The sequence below is a fragment of the Harmonia axyridis genome, chromosome 2 (assembly GCF_914767665.1).
Source record: "Harmonia axyridis chromosome 2, icHarAxyr1.1, whole genome shotgun sequence".
NCBI lineage: Eukaryota > Metazoa > Arthropoda > Insecta > Coleoptera > Coccinellidae > Harmonia > Harmonia axyridis.
Genome location: NC_059502.1, coordinates 8,132,365 through 8,150,410, shown reverse-complemented (window position 1 = coordinate 8,150,410; position 18,046 = coordinate 8,132,365). Strand labels below are relative to the sequence as shown.

Below are 18,046 nucleotides of genomic sequence, written 5' to 3'. Positions count from 1 at the left end.
GCCCGTTCGGCTAGAATGCCTCCGGATGATGTCATTCCAACCACCCAGCGGGGCACTACCGGGCTTTACGCGGGTTAAATTAAGAATGTTAATGAGTTTCCTAAAGGGTGGTAACGCGGATGCGTTCAAACGTAACAGGGTTAGACTCGGTGCGACGCATAAATCAAAATTATACCAAATAGGAAAAAAAATGGGTGTGGTAATTAGTTTGAAAAGCGTCCGTTTTTATTATTAGAAAATGATGGCGCGTTTGAGGTTCGGGCGTTTAATAACATCCCTGATTGATTTAAGACGACTGGAAGTACTGGAGGAAGAGCGAATGATTTACGTTTGGAATAAATCTTGTGAACATAATCATATATCTTTGATGGGAATGCATGTGGGAAATGTGAACGTAGCGAGGTTACTCTGCTTGTTCTTTATTTTGGGAGGTATTTTCACTTTCATGGATAGTTTCAATTGGAAAATGTTGAAATTATCACATGATAATTACAGTCATTACAGATATTCATTCAATTTGAACTACACTGCGCAAAAAAACTAACGCACATTCTGGAAATCTCAATTTTAATGAAAGTTAACTCTACATTGACTTGATAACTTCTTTTTCATGTTCTCTCGGGAAGGTTTTGAACGAAACAAGACACATTAAAGGAAAGAAAATTTCAGGATTTCACCGAATCTTATGTGAAAGAAGAGAAATAATCAATTTACAAAATACTGGAATGCTGATAAGTGATTTACTAATTGGTATTTCCACCCCTTGCGTTAATTACAGCTCGGCAACGACGCCGACGGTTCATACTTAAAATGAGTGTTCTTAAAATGTTCTGATCTAATCCTTCCCAGATTTCTCAGAGTTGGATTCCTAAGTCCTTATGAGTAGCTAGATGATTTACTGAACTTTTCAGCCTTCTATTGAGGTTGTCCCAAACCTGCTCAATCGGATTGAGATCTGGACTTCTTGCTGGCCATCTCATTCGAGAGACTTCAACCTCTTCAAGGTACTCCTGAACGATGCGCGCACGATGGGGTCTGGCATTATCGTCCATAAAAATGAAATTTTCACCAATGTATGGGGCAAATGGCACTACATGCTCTTCAAGAATGTTCCTTATACTATGACCACTAGGTCTATGCGAGCAGTCAAAGATATTCCACCCCATACCATAATCGATCTTCCCCCGAAACCAGTAGTATACAGGAAATTGCACTGAGCATATTTTTCATGTGGACGTCTGTATACAAGGGAACGTCGATCACAATGGTAGAGGCCACCCTTCTTCTCGTAAAACTACCGCTTGGGCACATTCCTCTTGGGTCAAATTGCGTGTTTCGCGTTGCATAGCGATCGAGTGTAGAAAATCAAACGAAAGAAAAACTATTGATCACTAGAATTGATCGAGAACAACTGATTTCAGAATGCAGCCAATACATTCAAAATCTGATAATCTCATCTTTTTTATTCCTGCTGCGAAAAAGCATCTGTAATGAAAAAAAACGTTGAAAGTGGATAACATATGCATGAATATTCTGATAAAATAATTATCATTGAGAACACCTTCAGTTGTAGAATACATTTGAGATTTCCATAATGTGCGTTAATTTTTTTGCGCAGTGTATTTGATCGAAGTAAAATAATCATTATTAATATTTTGAGAGCCATTAGATCAAGCATTGATTTCTTCAATCTTCGTAACCTTAAAAAGAAAAAGTTATATGACAAATCGATTCTGTTTCAGAAACTGTTTTTCGTTATATTTTCTGCTTCAATAAACTTATTTATTTATTTATTTAATCTATCCTTATTTTTGACTGAGAAATTCGCTCACAAAGCTTTAAATCCATGAACTGAATGAAATATATCACTACACAGTTTTTTATCGAGAAGGTCTGGCAGCAATTATCCTTCATGAAATCATCTCAAAACGTCAATTCCCCAAACACACTGGTATTATGCAAACATAACTCCGCACTTCGTCCAATAACGAAACGATGTAATCATCTTTTAATAGAAGTACATCAGATTAATATTTGCAAACATCACTGTTCGCCAAATGTTCACAATCAATTACGAAAACGAATGGTAATTGGATACGTCCATGACAACAGAACGAAACGTACAACAGGCCAATTTTCACACACATGCGGCCAATTCATAGGCCGTTTGACAAATTTCTGCAATCCTATTGAGTGATGTTTATTGGGTACATAACAAGTGGACATTTTCAATTCGCATGAATATTATGCGAATTTTGCGACAAAAAAAAACAATCTCTTTCCAAACAAATTCGAACCTCAGTAAATTCATCAAAAACAAAAAACAATGCTACATCAAAAGATGACGAATACAAGGTTGAATGCACATAGGGCCTTGAAGAGTCATTGTTCTACAAAGCAACAGCTAGTAGCAATAAAGAAGTAATGAGTTTTATCAGAGCTTGTTGCTGCGATTGCTGTACCATCTGAAGCTGTTCAACAATGAATCTATGGTAACATCTGTTTGATATATTTTCTCCAATTGTTTCTTTTTAATTTCGAGTGATTCCAACAGAGTTAATCCTTTAATTTGTGTTTCGTTGAATAGAATTTCATTACTGTAATTGGGTTTTTTCGAAAGTCATAACCGACTTTGGTACTTTTTTTTTCAATCTGAACTGTGGGCAACTTTTGATAACTACTTTCCGAATGAGAGTTGGGCAAATATGCATTTCTCCATCCTTACACTTGTCCTACTTCTTCGAACTCTTCACGGTCGGAGCAACTACTATCACTTTTCGGGAAATTCAATTAACTCACTCAATTTCAGACGTGATTCAATAACGCCATCTAAGGAAACCAGCAAAATCAATCAGGTTCCAAGAATGCCGTTAATAACACCTATCTATGTCCTCTCGATTCCTTAGTGGACGAAATGGATTTTTAAATAAGTGTGCACTCGGAATATTTTGACTGGATCTTTCAATAAATAAGGAATCTCAAGTGATAATAGTTATTTATAATACAAATGCAGAAGACATTGATATTCTTCCACGAGTTCAAAATTCAAGAACGAGCCACGAAGTGGCGAGTTTTGGAATGAACGAGTGGTAGAATGAGCCTTCTGTACGAGTATTATACATTATTTTCTCTAATTCATTGCATTTTCATTGAAATTAATGAAATATTTCCATAAATATATTTTAGTGATTTTTGCATTGAAAAATGATGGTTGGCAGAACTGATTTCTTTAAGGCAAATTGATGCATTGACAGATAAAGCCGTGGCGGAAAGTTCGGAATACCAACATAGAATAATAAAATATAACCATGAAAACTGTGCGTTTCTGATATATTCTCGCACGATTTTGTTCAACAAGATGTGGAAGAATGAACGGAATAACCACAGAATTAGAGAAAATATATTTTGACAGTTGCTTTCAGGAATTAAATGAACATTCTAGGAAGCTGTGATGCAGTTTAACCTTTGCAGACAAATTGTAATCCTAGCCTTTTTTGTATAGGCGGCCATCATAATGTCAGTCAAAAGGACTTCAACTCATTTTCATTTACTTGACATCGAAAGCACCATAACCATTGAAAAATTACCTTTTCTGACGTCTAGTGTCAAATTCCAAGATCCTGGTTGGTCATGTTGGTAATGAATTCTCTGTTTTATTCAATTGTCGGAATTTTTTTTAAGTGAATCTTATAATTTTCGTTTACTCATAAATCATTGAGAAAGTAATTTTAATGTTACACTGAGAAAATATCGATGTTCTCGGTTTCTATGGTCTTCACAGAATAAGCGCATTCCTGCAATATTTACGTAAGACATTAACACACTTGGCACGACAATTAAATTCTAGTTTCGCGTCTACATATCCGGGATATTCCAGCAATATATCACAGGTAAACGTCCGATATTTCTTCGATTTTTCACACGATTCTTCTTGTAATACGTCAGATAGGGAGAAGGCTCACGTGCCCGTGCATTATAGGCGTGAGAAACTGCAGGAACTTTCAAGAACACGAAGTAACAGTGTTGCCAGATCGCGAATTGAAGACCGCCAAATTTTTGAGCGATTACGGAACCCTAAGTCGTAAATTGCACATTAACGAACTTAACCTCATCATTCAAACCTACCCTGAAAATTTCAAGTTTATTGGTCCTTCCGTTTTGAACTTATCATTTGTATGAATGACAAACGGACGAACAGAATCTCATTTGAGGACTGATTCATCATCAGGGACTCGAAAATTAAAGATCGGTTCGAAAACCCAACGCTCAAAAATGGAAGATTTACAGAGTGCTTTCGAACACACATACCCCGTTGAAACGGAAGAATTGGCAACAATGCGGACAAACGAGATTGAAATTCGAGTGAATAAATTCGTTCCCCTCAATAAAATAAAAGACTCAAGAGATCGGAGTTGCGTCGTTTATCGAGCTCGCCTAGAACATCGTTTGCCTGTCGAGTTTCCGAAAAAAAAAAAGTCTTTTGGCATTTGGTGGCGACGACTAGCGCTGAGCAGGAGATACATTGTCCCTTCTTGGGCGCACGTTAATTAAAGTCACTCGTTTTGGTTGACTTGAACGCTGAGAAATTGTCGAGATAGGATAGAAAGGAGAGTGTGAGCGAGAAGTCTAAACGGATTGCGGCAAATAAGAGTATTTTGCCGATTGTGAGTCATTTATTGCTCCCTGTAGCTTAGTTATCGTCAAATATGGATTTTCTTGATGAAACATATTGAAAAACTTTCGTTAATTCTCTCTAAAAGTTAGGTTTCACTGAGTACAACCGGTTTCGATAGTTTTCTCATGTTTTTCCCAATTTAGACAGTGCGGAAACCGACCGCACGATGGCAGCACCGACTAGGGATTCATCTTGACAAGGAGCTTGACATTTTAACCAACTACTTGACTTGAATCAAGCTCGAGAAAAGTCACATGCTTGAGTTTGACTTGACTTGATTTTAGATATTTATTGCTTGACTTGATATCAAGCTACTTGATATTACTTGAGCTTAATACGCACGCGTCGCACGGCATATATTTCTGCAATATCGTGCGCGCTTAGACTGAATAAGGGGATTCCTCGAGCGTCGAGAGACTGCAGCAGTCGCCAGTGAGACTTCATTAGTAGTTTTCGCACATTTCTATGAAATCTATTGGTAGATTTTGGTAGTTTCAGAAATATCTTTCCAAACTTATCCAAGGATTTTTTGTCAACGCCAGTATCTTCAGCTCCTGTTGAAAGACAATTTTCCAGAGCTGCTCTTACAGTAACAAAAACCCGCAATAAGTTAAGCGGCAAATCTATAAGATGCCTCATATGTCTAAGATCCTGGAGGGAAAACAAAGCCTGGAGGTTTCTCAATATTAAAAAACCTTATTTTTTTTTTATTTCTCATTTTGTTATGATTCATAGTAATTTAATTTTTGTTTCTATTTACAAAAAGTTGATATTTTCTGTTTTTTTATATGATAAGTTAAATAAATGAAAGTGTTTTTTGCAAGGTTCCTACTCATTTCATCATTTCTTCATTGATGTGACACTACACAATAACACTGCTAGAAAAGTAGCTTGATATGACTTGAAATCAAGTCAAGCTCAAACCAAGTAGCTCGAAAATCAAGCTAAGCCGTGAATCTCTAGTTTCGATAGATTTGCCATGTTTCTCTCAATTTAGACAGTGTGAGAACCAACCGCCAGATGGCAGCACCGACTTCTATCGAACAATGGCCGACCTCTCATTTACCCCGAACAAAAAAAAAAAGGCGATAGCCGTCCGCAATCTAGCTCCGCTTAAATAACAGATAAATGCTGGAAAGCCCACACAAATATTTCGATACGTGGGCCTCCATATTCCGTGCCACACGTATACCCGTCGATACCTGCGATACTCGGTTTTTGCTCGTTTTTCCAATCCCTTTCCCGGCCGGAGAAAAATGCGCGGCGCCGCTAATCTAGCAGACGGGCCGTGGGCGAACACACTGTATCGATTTACGGTGAAAGTAAAATTGAATAAATTACAATTTAGTGTGTGTTTGCGACCATCGATTATTCTGGCGCCTGATCGCAGACGCGTTCTTCTGCGCCATCGACCGTAATGACTATGGTAATGAGCAGGGTTCTGTTCTTGGATTTCGCTATTCGTTTCCTGGAATCGACGCTGCGATATATTCGCGTTTGGATCGGTATCGGGTTGGTGATTATGTAAGATTATGTACCCACTACTTCCTTGAACCACACTTGCCAGATCACTTCGAAAAGTGGTCAAAATGAAAAGGCTTCAGTCTTTGCTGTTATAGTATAAAAAGATATATAAATAACAATCGCCATCTGGTCTCACGCTGAGGAATATCTAAATGTCTTCTAGAGCTACTGAAAAGAAGACGTTATGGTAACAAGAAAACCAGTTGGTACTCTAGGTCATAGTGTTCACAAAAATCTTACTCACACGTACAGATATTTGTATAAAAAACTCTAGTCACCATCCACAACGAAAACGGATGTGGAAGTTGGTGATGACCAAGACACTTATGGAAAGAGCTCGACGTATATGTGAGCCTAAATACCTTCAACACAAATTGATTCAGTTGGGACAAGCCTTCTGATCCAAAGTTTCTATCCTGTTGGCGATTGAATGAAACATGTAATGAATGAATTGAAGAATTTGAAGAACATCAAGATATTCAATATACAATAGGCATCCCAATAACTTCAACATAAAAGAGGAGAAATACCAATCGTTTATAGCACTCGAACTAAACCTGCCAGAAATGGAAACACCTATACCAAAGTCACCTAATGGAGAAAGTATTAATACTCAATCAGGACTATTATCAGCTCGGAGTAGTAAAATGTAGAATTACAATCTGCGAACCTTCGGATCTTTGGCTATTTTAGGCTATCGCGTTTTCGTGGAGAATATTGGACGACAGACGAGAACTTTATTGTGGTACAGCACTTGGAGATATCATTGAACACTCCACTAACTCAACTGGTCATCACCTCCTAACTTACTTCCTGAACTCCCTTTTTCCCAGTTTTATACTTGGGTTTCAAACATAAAATCACACCGTGAATTTCTTCTTCCTTTTCTTATTCTCTGAGTTGTATGCCTGCGCAATGGTATCATGGTGCCTGCACACTAATTAGGGTAGGTGAAAGATATTCTCTATTGTATCTCTCTGAGAACCCTATGAATGAGAAAGTTATATGCACAAGTACCACGAAAGACCATTGTTACACTAATGCAGGTACATTTATATCAAGTATTGTGACGACAATTTCGGCTAGACACAGACATTATGTCTAATTGGTTTTGTTGCCACAGCTATAATCACAGGTTTTTTTCCAACAAGCCTGCCTCAAGAAAGGATTGAAGGCCAAATTAGAAGCTGCATCAAGAAGATATTGCAATCATCATCAAAAACATTGAAATTCCCCCAATACTGCAGTAAAACAATGTAGAATAGTTGCCATTGTTGCTCCGTACAAATCTTCATTTATAATTTAAACAATGAAATCACAAAGATTGCCTACAGACAATCATATTGCATTGAACTTTAATACACTCTTTATATTTCATCCGGTATAAGTTCTCTCGAAGCATCTGTTTCGAGCCATTCACAAAAATCCCAGCGCCATACCTGGGTCCCGTCAAGGTTAAGATACCTGCACACCAGATTGTCGCATGAATATGTAAATGAGAAAACATTACACGTAGAGTAACGCTGGCTCACTCCACCCTATGAAAACGACAGCAGCAGCAGCGATTGAATCCAAATTGGGGCGTGCTACCCATTTTGCACGAAGACATTTCCTCCGATGGCTTCTAGGATTTCCTGATGATCTTCGGCGAACATCTTCTCCGAAACGCCCCACCATCTGGATGTAATGAAATCCGATAGTTTCTTGGGATGAATATAGATGGAGTCGGTACAACCCTCAGAGTGATAAACATAGATAGAGGGAGCATATGTCATTTTCAGTAAGCAAATTTTGTCCCCAACATGAACTATCAAATTGGACATGAAGCGCGCGGAAATGAAAACATATCAGTGATATGTTTTCACTCAATTCGCGAGTTTTTCCACAAAGCACGCTTCTTATGTCCCATAGTGAATCAACGTTTCATATTAACTCAAAATATATTGAAATTCCTAAATATATCAGAATTTCAGAAAACAAACTTCAAGGGCGCCAAACGACGTGAAACAATTGATGATACTAGGAGAGCAAAAGTTGCCAAAACTTGGATTTCAGCAGAGAGATACAGAAAATAATAAATATTCTGCTTATTATCAATTCGACAATCAGGAAAAATATCGGATTCCAAATATTCAAATTTGCATATTTAATCGGGAATCACTCAAATAAATATATATATTTCATTGAATATAATATACAGTCATATCGAGATAGTAAAATTGTGGATTTGAAAATATATCACAATCCGACAATGTAATCTAACCATGTTGGGAACATGTAAAAATTACGTATTCTCTATGTTTATTACTCTATGGTACAATCCCAAAGAGATCGGTTTTCGGTTGGAATTTTCATTTTCGTTGAAAATTGGCTCTGACCATTGATGTAGTGCCAGCATTTCTGACGTGATAAAATTCGCTTTAGCAACTTCTTTTTCATCTTAGTTTTTCTATGATATTTGGTATTCTACTTAAATCAATTCTAATGGTTTGGTCTCAATAATTGGTAGCTGTGCTCTTTTCATTTGAGACCTTTGGACTCTTGACTGTGCGATGACCAACCAGAGTTCTATGATATTACCTGATATGTCCGGATAGGTTATTTCTCAAAGGTTATGGGACTTCTGCAAGATATGTCAAGTTTTGATATTCTGGAATTGAATGTCTGATGATTACATGCCCTTCAAATTTTTATAATCCAGTGTACGAAAACAAGATTTTTGGCAGGATAACATCTGCTAGCTGCTGGTTACATCAGTACTAACTACAGGATACTGAAACATGGGAGGTGTCAGTATGATTCATCTTGCAGAGAAATTATTAACATCATCCACCCACTTTTCAATCTGAACCTGACGAAGCACGCTGAATATTCAATACAAGAAGACATCTTAAAACTCCCGACGAAGCAACAATTGTTGACAATAATTCCCTATCTAGAACACAATACATAATGAATATGCATCAACTCGGCACAATTTTCTCTTTCACAATCTCATATTGCCATTTCAACCATCTCTGAAACGATATGAATCTGGGAGAATAATGAGAAGCTATTTTCAACTGTAGCAATTTTCCTAAGTTCAATTCGGAGAAAATCGTTTGCATAATTCCGAAATTACAAGAAAATGTAGGGAATACACGACTTTTAAGGGGAATATTAGGGCGAGCAGCATCTCAACATAACCCGGCTACAATCTTGTAATACAGCAGCTGCAGATGGCCTCCGGGTGAACTGGAAATCGTTACAGGATACATACGGAGTAATCTCTATGAAATCTCGTAGAAAAATAGAGAACTTCACATTTGCCGGAATTTCCCTAATGCATGTGTACATTTCCTGCATTGATCCAATTGCCTTTATTTCCCTTTGCAGCGATGTTTGTTTGCATTTATTACACATTCAGACGGTATGGCTACATCCTTTATTGAGTTTGTATTATGCATTGATGAGTTTTAGTGATTGAAATCAAATAATCACGTATGTTTTATCAAGAAAGTATTGGGATTTGATTATTTAACTAAGGGAATTATCAATATTCTTTTTGTCAGTGAGTTATCACTGTTTGTCTTCTGAATTCAAAGGTAGTTGAGAGTCTCGATGAATATGATTCATGATTTATCGAAAGATATAGATAATGGGTGTTTTTTTAGCTGCATGAAAGTTTTGATGGTTATTGTCTATGCTCTGACAGTTGAGAATGTCAAACTGTGTTGACATTTCTATTCAGACAGGTTTGGCACGTGTCTATACGCTCTATTAGTGTGATGTCACACACCGCCATTTTTGGTTCTCCTGTCAGTGTTCGGAATCCAAACAAATAAATTGTCATTCAAATTAGTACGGTGTCGTTGAAGGAATTGGCTTATTTTCATAAATAAGAGTATTTGAGGAACGATTTCAGTATTAATTGATAGACAGAAGGAACGAGGTTAATAACAGTAAGTTTGAATCCTGTATCATTCCCCAGATTTTTTATAAAGCCGTGTTTATTAGTTGAACTTCGAGTTCGAACTTACTGGCATTAATCTCGTGCCTTCTGTCTATCAATTAATAGTAAAATCGTTCCTTGAATAATCATATTTATCAAAATAAGCCAATTTCTCAACGACAACGTACTAATTTGAATGACAATTTGTTTGTTTGGATTCCGAACACTGACAGGAGAACCAAAAACGGCGGTGTGTGACGTCATCACTAATAGAGCGTATTGAATGCCGACAGTGCAAGAATTAAAGTCAAATGACCATCGTTTACGACGCATTTTTGTCGATTGGGCTGATTTGAAACTGGCAGAAGACGAGCATTTTGAGATATATTCCGTAGTTGTGCCAACTGATACTATCAAAAAGTCACGTGATCTAGACTGCTATATTGACCCATAACCTTTAAAATAGCTTATCCAGTCGTATAATATTTGCCAATGTGCTATTTTGTGAATTTATGGATTTATAATTGATTACAACTCCAAGATTCCTTCGGATCTGGTGTTAATTTTCGAATGAAATCAATCAACTTCCATGAAGATTCTATAAAAGCTAGGACGGACAACCATTCATCACCGCTGATCTAACCAGTCACTCTCAGACTAGCACGTGAGCAAACGGCTTATTATCCGTCTTTCAAAAACGTCCAACGCCTATCAATCTTCCAATTCCGTAATAATAGAAGCAGACTGGAGAGCAATCTACAGAAACGTCAAACGCCATTATCGATCTCCACGAAGTTTGGACGTTGCGCCCAATCAAGCCACCCTTCCAGTAAAGGGTTAGTCGATTGACTTATCGCGGCCCTTCCAGCTCCAGATCGATCCACTGTTGACATTTCTAATTATGCCCGTTCGACTGAACATAAAAATGCGGGTCATTATAATCATTACGGAATCTCTCTCGGCTAATAAAAACGAACTTCGAACTTCAGAGGCCATTCATCATTCTGCTGGCAGATAACAATGGCATTTTCAGATAGGACGTTTAACCAGCATGGAGGACAATAAAGGCCTATACACACGGGGATACCGGCCAGCCTTGTGTGCTTGATTAGATTATGTGGAGAGCAGACGTGGACCTACAAACCCTATCTCTCTGGGACCAGTTATAGAGGATAGCATTGATGTGAAGTCGAGAGCTCTTGTTTATCTGTCATTTTCACCTTCAGAATCTGCATCGAAAATTTCAAGTCTTTGGGTCTACGTATAACAGAAAGGTTACCCCTTCAGATACTGACCACGCCCAACACTGCTTTGCTTTTAATTAATAGAGAAAACTTGATTTTCTTTTAGAGTGAAATGGGGGTGCATCAATGAGAGTGTTAAATCTAATGGTTTAATAACACAACGTTCTCTGTAGTGAAGCGTTGTAATATTTATTGGATTATGAAGAAGAATGTAATTTATTTTGGGAACTATGTCGATGAGTTTATCGTATAAACCTGTCATTTCAAATGACCACTTCAGTGGAAATGGCAAAGATTCTTGTGATTTCAGGAGTTTGCCTATGTTGTACTTGAAGATGAGATGATTTTGGAAGAATGCCAAAGGCATAAACTTTTAATCTGGAAAATTCAAACTGTCAGTAATACCACTCATAACTCAGAACCGATTTTATATACCTTTAATTTGATTCAAATCCTTAGAGCAAAATAAGGAAACTTTAGATGGAATTGGACGCTTTCTGAAAATTCTGAGCTTTCCCAGAACCAGAGAATTTATCACCAATATATCAGACTCAGTTCACGTAGTGTTATCTGACAGTTGACGCAAGGACATGTCATTTTTCAAAGGTTATGGGAATTTGACAACTCATGAACGTCAATTTAACATATATTGTCGATCATAGAACAATAAGTCTACAAATATGAATCCGAAAGTAGACAAAAATTATAATTTGATATGAAAATTATGACAGGACCACGTCTGCTTGGTCTATTAGTATTATGATAAAACGCTCATCTTCTCGTTTCCTGTGTACCCCACTTAAGAAAGGCTGGTTAATACCTCCAACGGCTCCGGCCACCGATGAGTAATGAAACCAGAGATCATATTATGCGATGACCCGTGGTTGCCCCCTCTAGCGGATGCAAAATAACACTTTCCCGTGATAACTGAATATATAAATTCCTAACGACCAATTATTCCGTACTTCTCGTGAATCAACGAGCTATATCGATATTTCTGGGAAATCGGGTGGTCACGCCTGATATAAGTAGATTGAAAAAAGGTAATGGCTTTCTCACATATCATGGAGAAGTTTCGTGATCCAACCCAACGGGCGTTTTAGAGCTCTTTGTTGTTGAGGATTGTTGTTATTCACGATGTGTCCTCTGGATTCGCGGCAGAATATTGAGTACGGTTAGTCGATGAAAGGATAAATGGCTTTTATTCGTTTCATTTATATCCAATGAATCCTGATTATTTCGAATAGCGAATTTTCTATACTTGTGCGATGGAGCTTGAATAATCACTTTTTCGCAATGTTTCCAAATTCAGAATTAATTATTTTTGACGAATTGTCAGGATTTAATTTTGAAGAAGTTGCTATTGGGTATTTTTTGAAGAGGTGCAAAGAAAGCTTTCTGATTCATTAACTACAAAATAGTTTGTCGAACAGAATTTTTTCCTTACTCCTTATATCCTAATTTCTGTAGCATCAACTTTGACAGAATTTCGTATTTAGTAGCTGCATTCAGGTTCAGTGACGAAAAATTCGATCCAAGAATTTGTTGTAGTTTTTATTGTTTCGTTGCGAATACCATCGACGTTTTTAATGGTATAGTCTTAGTTTTACTTTTAATATCAGATTTAGCTACATTATATTCGCTGATGTCCAATAATTGATGATGAGTACGTAATGATTTCATCTTAGAATATTGTGAACACACTGTTGGACTTTTCATTTGATTTCAACTTGTTACCGTTACGCAAAAATAAGCACTTGCAACGTTTATTTCATGTTATTGAAAACGCTTGTAAGTGGAATCGAAAAATAATCCAAGTTTCAATGATTTGTTGGATTCCTTATTGTTTATCTACATTACCCATATCCTTTGCCATCAGCGGGTGATGAAAAAGCAACTCACCTGTAACAAAAAATGAATATCAGTATAACAGTTCACATTTACGATATAAATATTAAAACTTAAATTCTAATAATACAGAAAAATGGTACAGGCATTATATCCTTCTCTGAAGTAGAATTTCAAAGAAATAAAAAGCACAAATTGCACTTATCAGTGCTGCATACACGATGATGATAAATCCCGAGCTAAATTGAACGTAACAAGTACAAATGACTACCAAATGGAGAGAACGATGATTACGAAAAGCACGTTCAGCTATTCCATCTCCTTATACCGGAGTCGCTCTAAATCATTATCGAAACAAAAACATTGAAAACTTCTAAGAATGTCAGTACTACATTCACGGTCTCCGGTTTCCAGTTATTCAGATTCAAAACCAACGAATCGTGTCGGCCAATTCATTTGTTTCTTTCTTGGGCCAAACACGAACCTAGCACTGGATTGGTTAAAATAACGAGCCGTGAAGATGAAGTCGTTTATTCATTTGGACAATTCTGTCGAGAAATATTTCTAGTCATTGTTTGCCTAATAGGAATAGTGGATTTTTGATTGTGTCAGTTCGTTCGAAGTCTTACTGATAGATGGCGACTCTCACTGAGCATCACTGCAAGTTCTCACTTTCAGTAGGTTAGAAATTAAAAAATCTTCTGGAGATGACCAAGACATTGAAAATGAATGAACTACAACGAAACAAAATGCAATATTTTCTCATACCAATGTTTCCCGATTTGAAAACTTTGGAATATCCTTCACATTATGAGGAAAAAGTAAAATATTGTGAAAAAATTCGCAATTTCAACAAAAAGTCATATAATTTGCTATATTTCATGGATGAAAACTTGAACAGGCTTTGACGTGGAGTCATGAGCTTTAGCACTCTTGTTCAAATTCGTATTCATGTAAATTTCAACCTTTGAATCGTTTAAGGAAAATACTCAATTAATCATCAATATAAAATCTCTTATAAATACATAATAACGCGAAAATTGATCATTTTTTTTTAACTTTTCCTTCAGGTCAAGAAAAAGCATTTAAAAATAATGAATGCATGCTTGAAAGGATCAACTTCAGATATATGACATCAAAATTCCTAATAAAATTAAGTTTTTCATTGAAATTCGGCATTTTCTTGAAGTACTGTATTGTACTGCGTCTTCTTTTCATGAAAAATACGAATTCAGATGAACATTTGTTCCACTAGTTAGAAACTCATTTTGAAAAATTCAGATGGCTCTAACCCTAGAAGCATCTTACGGAATTCGCCCTTAATTGTACTCAACTAAACTCCAAGCATACCTTGATTCTTTAGCAAATTTTGTTTTTTCAATTTCAATTTTTGTTGAATTTCAGAACTCAGTTCTTTAAATTGTTTCTCGAGTACCATTCGGATTCTTGGTGAGGATTTTCAAGCTAGAAACTCCAATTCCGCAATATCTCTTTTCAGAGATATTAAAATGAAGAGATCTGGGAAAAACAATGATGTTTTATTTGATTTTATTGGTGGATATTGAAACACCTGAAATTTCAGTGTCTTTTTCGTTTATATCAATTTAAAACACAAGGAAAAACGGTAATTCCTTGAAGCGAGTTGAAATTGAATTTGAAGAATGATTCTCAAGAAAACAAAAAAAAGTATTACCCAAATATAATTCCTCAATAAGCACCTCCATTGTCACTTAGCAACCTAACTACCACCCTAAGAACAAACAGAAAACACTTCACGGATCACGTGGTCACCTAAAATATCTTAATTAAGCCGATACACAACTATTTGTTCTAAAGCATACACACGAACTCTTATTAAGACTTTGCGCTGTTGTACAATCGAGCTTACGGCAGGCGTAACCGGGAATTGACTGAATTGGCGAATAATACGGTTACATCCAAGCTGGATACGAAGCTGACGTAGTTTTGAAACAAAGTTTCGCGCTTGGATTAAGACTCCCAAGCGCGGAGTTTTTACGAATGTAAACATGACCAAATGTTTCCCGGCTAATTGTCGAATTTCTCAACATTAAGGACGCCGGAGAGCTAATTAGATAAAGGTCGAACCACACGAGAGGATCCGGCCTGATTTGGGAAACACTGTTTAGCAGACGACTTGACGGGCTCATTTAAAACAGTAGATACGTCTTTTGCGCCCAGTATAGTCCGTCAAATCATCATGGCCAACTAAAATCTTCGACAAAACTCAACTTTGGCCACATCAAATTTCGTTAACACATAAGTGACACTTATACCTACTTTCTCCCTAATAGAATTTTTTCTCTATAGTAAATTGTCGTATTCGTTCTTATCAACGATTGAGTCATCTCTTAAATTAATTGACAAATAAGTATCGTATCTGACGTTCATTAAAGCTATGGTTCACGCTTTGTCGCTAAACGATTCTCTTTCGATTCGGTGTTATTAAAGTGGTCAGATATCAGCAATTCCTAGAGTGGTTTTTTCCCGCTTCTGGTAGACATTGACGTCCAAATTGGGTTATCGTTCGACAAGGGTCGGGGCCTCTAGATCTGTCCGTGTAACATCGCAGCCAACGTTGATCAACAATAAATTACACATATCAACAAACCGATGCTGAGACGTGGGGCCCCCATCAGTGTTGACAACGTGATTGGATTTCTAGCTGAGGGAACTGAGGGATTCGAAATCAACCGAAAAATACTTAAAAAAAACCCTTGTTTTTTGTGTTTGACAGATTAAAAAATATTATCCCATTTATCGACATCCTTTCAGGTACACTTTCAAGAATGATATTGTAATTTTATTAGTTTGATGAAAAAAATAAATATGGAGGTAAGCTATAATAACAGATTGCTATTGTAGGATTGTAGATGATGATCAAAGTAATTTATTAAACGAATAACGCTTAGTTGATAATTAGTTAATCACTTAACATCAAAATGACCTTTACAAAAATATCGGTTGAATCAATAATAAAACAAATGTATATTGTACTTGATTGTATATATTTTCAATTAACGTTATGTTGCGTGAAATTTATTTTTGAATTCTACTTTTGAGGTGACTACTTTTTGAGAAATATTTATGGGAATTGAAAATATCTACTTTTTATGTGCTTAACAATTTCCACCGAAGATTTTTCATACCTTTTTCATGCTGACGCTATTTTATAATTCACAACTTTATTTTATTTCGTTTGGGTTAATACTTTTGTAAATATGATTAAATAGAATTCATGATTGTATTTGGTATATATTCTCTTTCAATTCAGGACAAACATAAAAATTCCAGAACGATAATAAAAAAGGTCTCAGGGTTTAAAAAAAAAACCGAATATGTTTTCTTCGAAAAAATTTCTGTTTACCTTAATAAAAAAGTAAAATTCAGTAGTAAATACATTGCTTTCTCCGTTATTCAACAAACTTGAACAGAAACAAAACACCCAGAACCGATTCATAACCACTCAGAAACACCCGATATCGCACCTTTAGATACCGCTGTCAAAAACCACAAGGTGAATCAACAACATACCCCTCATTTTGCTGAGTTTCATCCGAAATCCGTGACACTTGCTCACTATAAAACACACGTAGACCAACTGTCTCTTATCGAACAAAGCATAATTCGTTTATGAGGGCAGATAACAGAACGAAGGGGGTCAAGTGTTAAGGTTGCAAAATATTTATCTGGGAGCAGAAGACGGAACTGCTTACAGCATGTTTTACTCCCTAAGAATGCAAAATGAATATATTGTAGTTTGTAAGAGAACAATATGCTTATTCGTGTAACTAGGAATGAATGAAGAAAAACGATTATATGGCAAAAGTCATTTTTGCACGATCCAGATTTCCAGATTAATGAACAACAATAACTCTCATTGGTTATAAACTGAAATTTTGGAAATATTTCGATAATTTTCTCCAGGCTGTCTTCTCTTCTGGACTCAAGATCCGGACTTGAAAACTCGGCGAATTCTTGATCGAAAATTTTTATGTCCAAAATTTTCTCTCGAAGTTAGGCTCGGGCCTAACAAGAAGATACAATTTTTTTTTAAATGAGACTTTATTCGTTAATATAGTCTCCTTCAAGAAAGATACATGAACTCCAACACAAAGTAGATTGACTGCCAATTTGTAAAATATGCTTACCGCTCTTGATACTTAATATGATATTATCTAATTCATCCAGAAATTTGAAATGTGTTATGTTCTGATGAAAAGATAAAAACCCTCCAACTGGTGTAAATTTTTTGACATTTAGGTGTTTGGAAGAAGAATTGTCCTAGCGAGGAGCAGGTTCATTTTATTTCCCATCAGTATTTTTGCGGTACCTGATGGTGAACCTGCGTCATCTCAATCGAAAAAAACAAAATGATAAATATTATTTTATTGCATTGCGCGCTAAACGATTCCTTTTCAGGTATCAACTGGGGGTACCCATCATAATTTGGGAATAAAGGCTGTGAGGCTATTATTAGGAACCTCTACAGGTAGCTTCCCTCAGGTGCCTATACAAAATGAAATTAACTCGAATGGAAAGGAAAGATTTATTGCAGCGTTTTTCGTAACGATGTTAAATCGTGAAACACTTCAACTTGACCTGCTTATATGTTTTATGTTCTTTGGTTTCAGGTTGTTTTCTTAAGTGTGTGTCGTGGGTATACCCGCGACTTATTTCGATGTTGTTCCACGGATTTTTCGTTTTTTCATATTTCGTTTCTTCCAGGTACATGAATTTCGAAGAATGAGGCTATAAATTGAAAAAAAAAAATCCATGACCTTCATTAATTTCATACAACTTATA

General features: G+C 36.4%; 1 protein-coding gene across 7 annotated transcripts in view; it reads right to left on the bottom strand.

Moving 5' to 3' along the window:
* The window catches only part of LOC123673113 (caskin-1), a 262,265-nt gene that overhangs the window by 35,669 nt on the left and 208,550 nt on the right, over positions 1-18,046 (bottom strand). The window contains exon 1 of one of the 7 annotated variants that reach the window (XM_045607550.1): positions 16,775-16,912. The exons of 4 other annotated variants lie outside the window; for them this stretch is intronic. In XM_045607550.1, coding sequence (XP_045463506.1) covers positions 16,775-16,796 — 22 coding nt within the window. In that variant the 5' untranslated portion in view covers positions 16,797-16,912. Of the gene's footprint in view, positions 1-13,234; positions 13,266-14,915; positions 15,519-16,774; positions 16,913-18,046 lie in introns of those variants that run through there. 2 more of the 7 variants (XM_045607548.1, XM_045607552.1) reach the window with 2 other exon arrangements.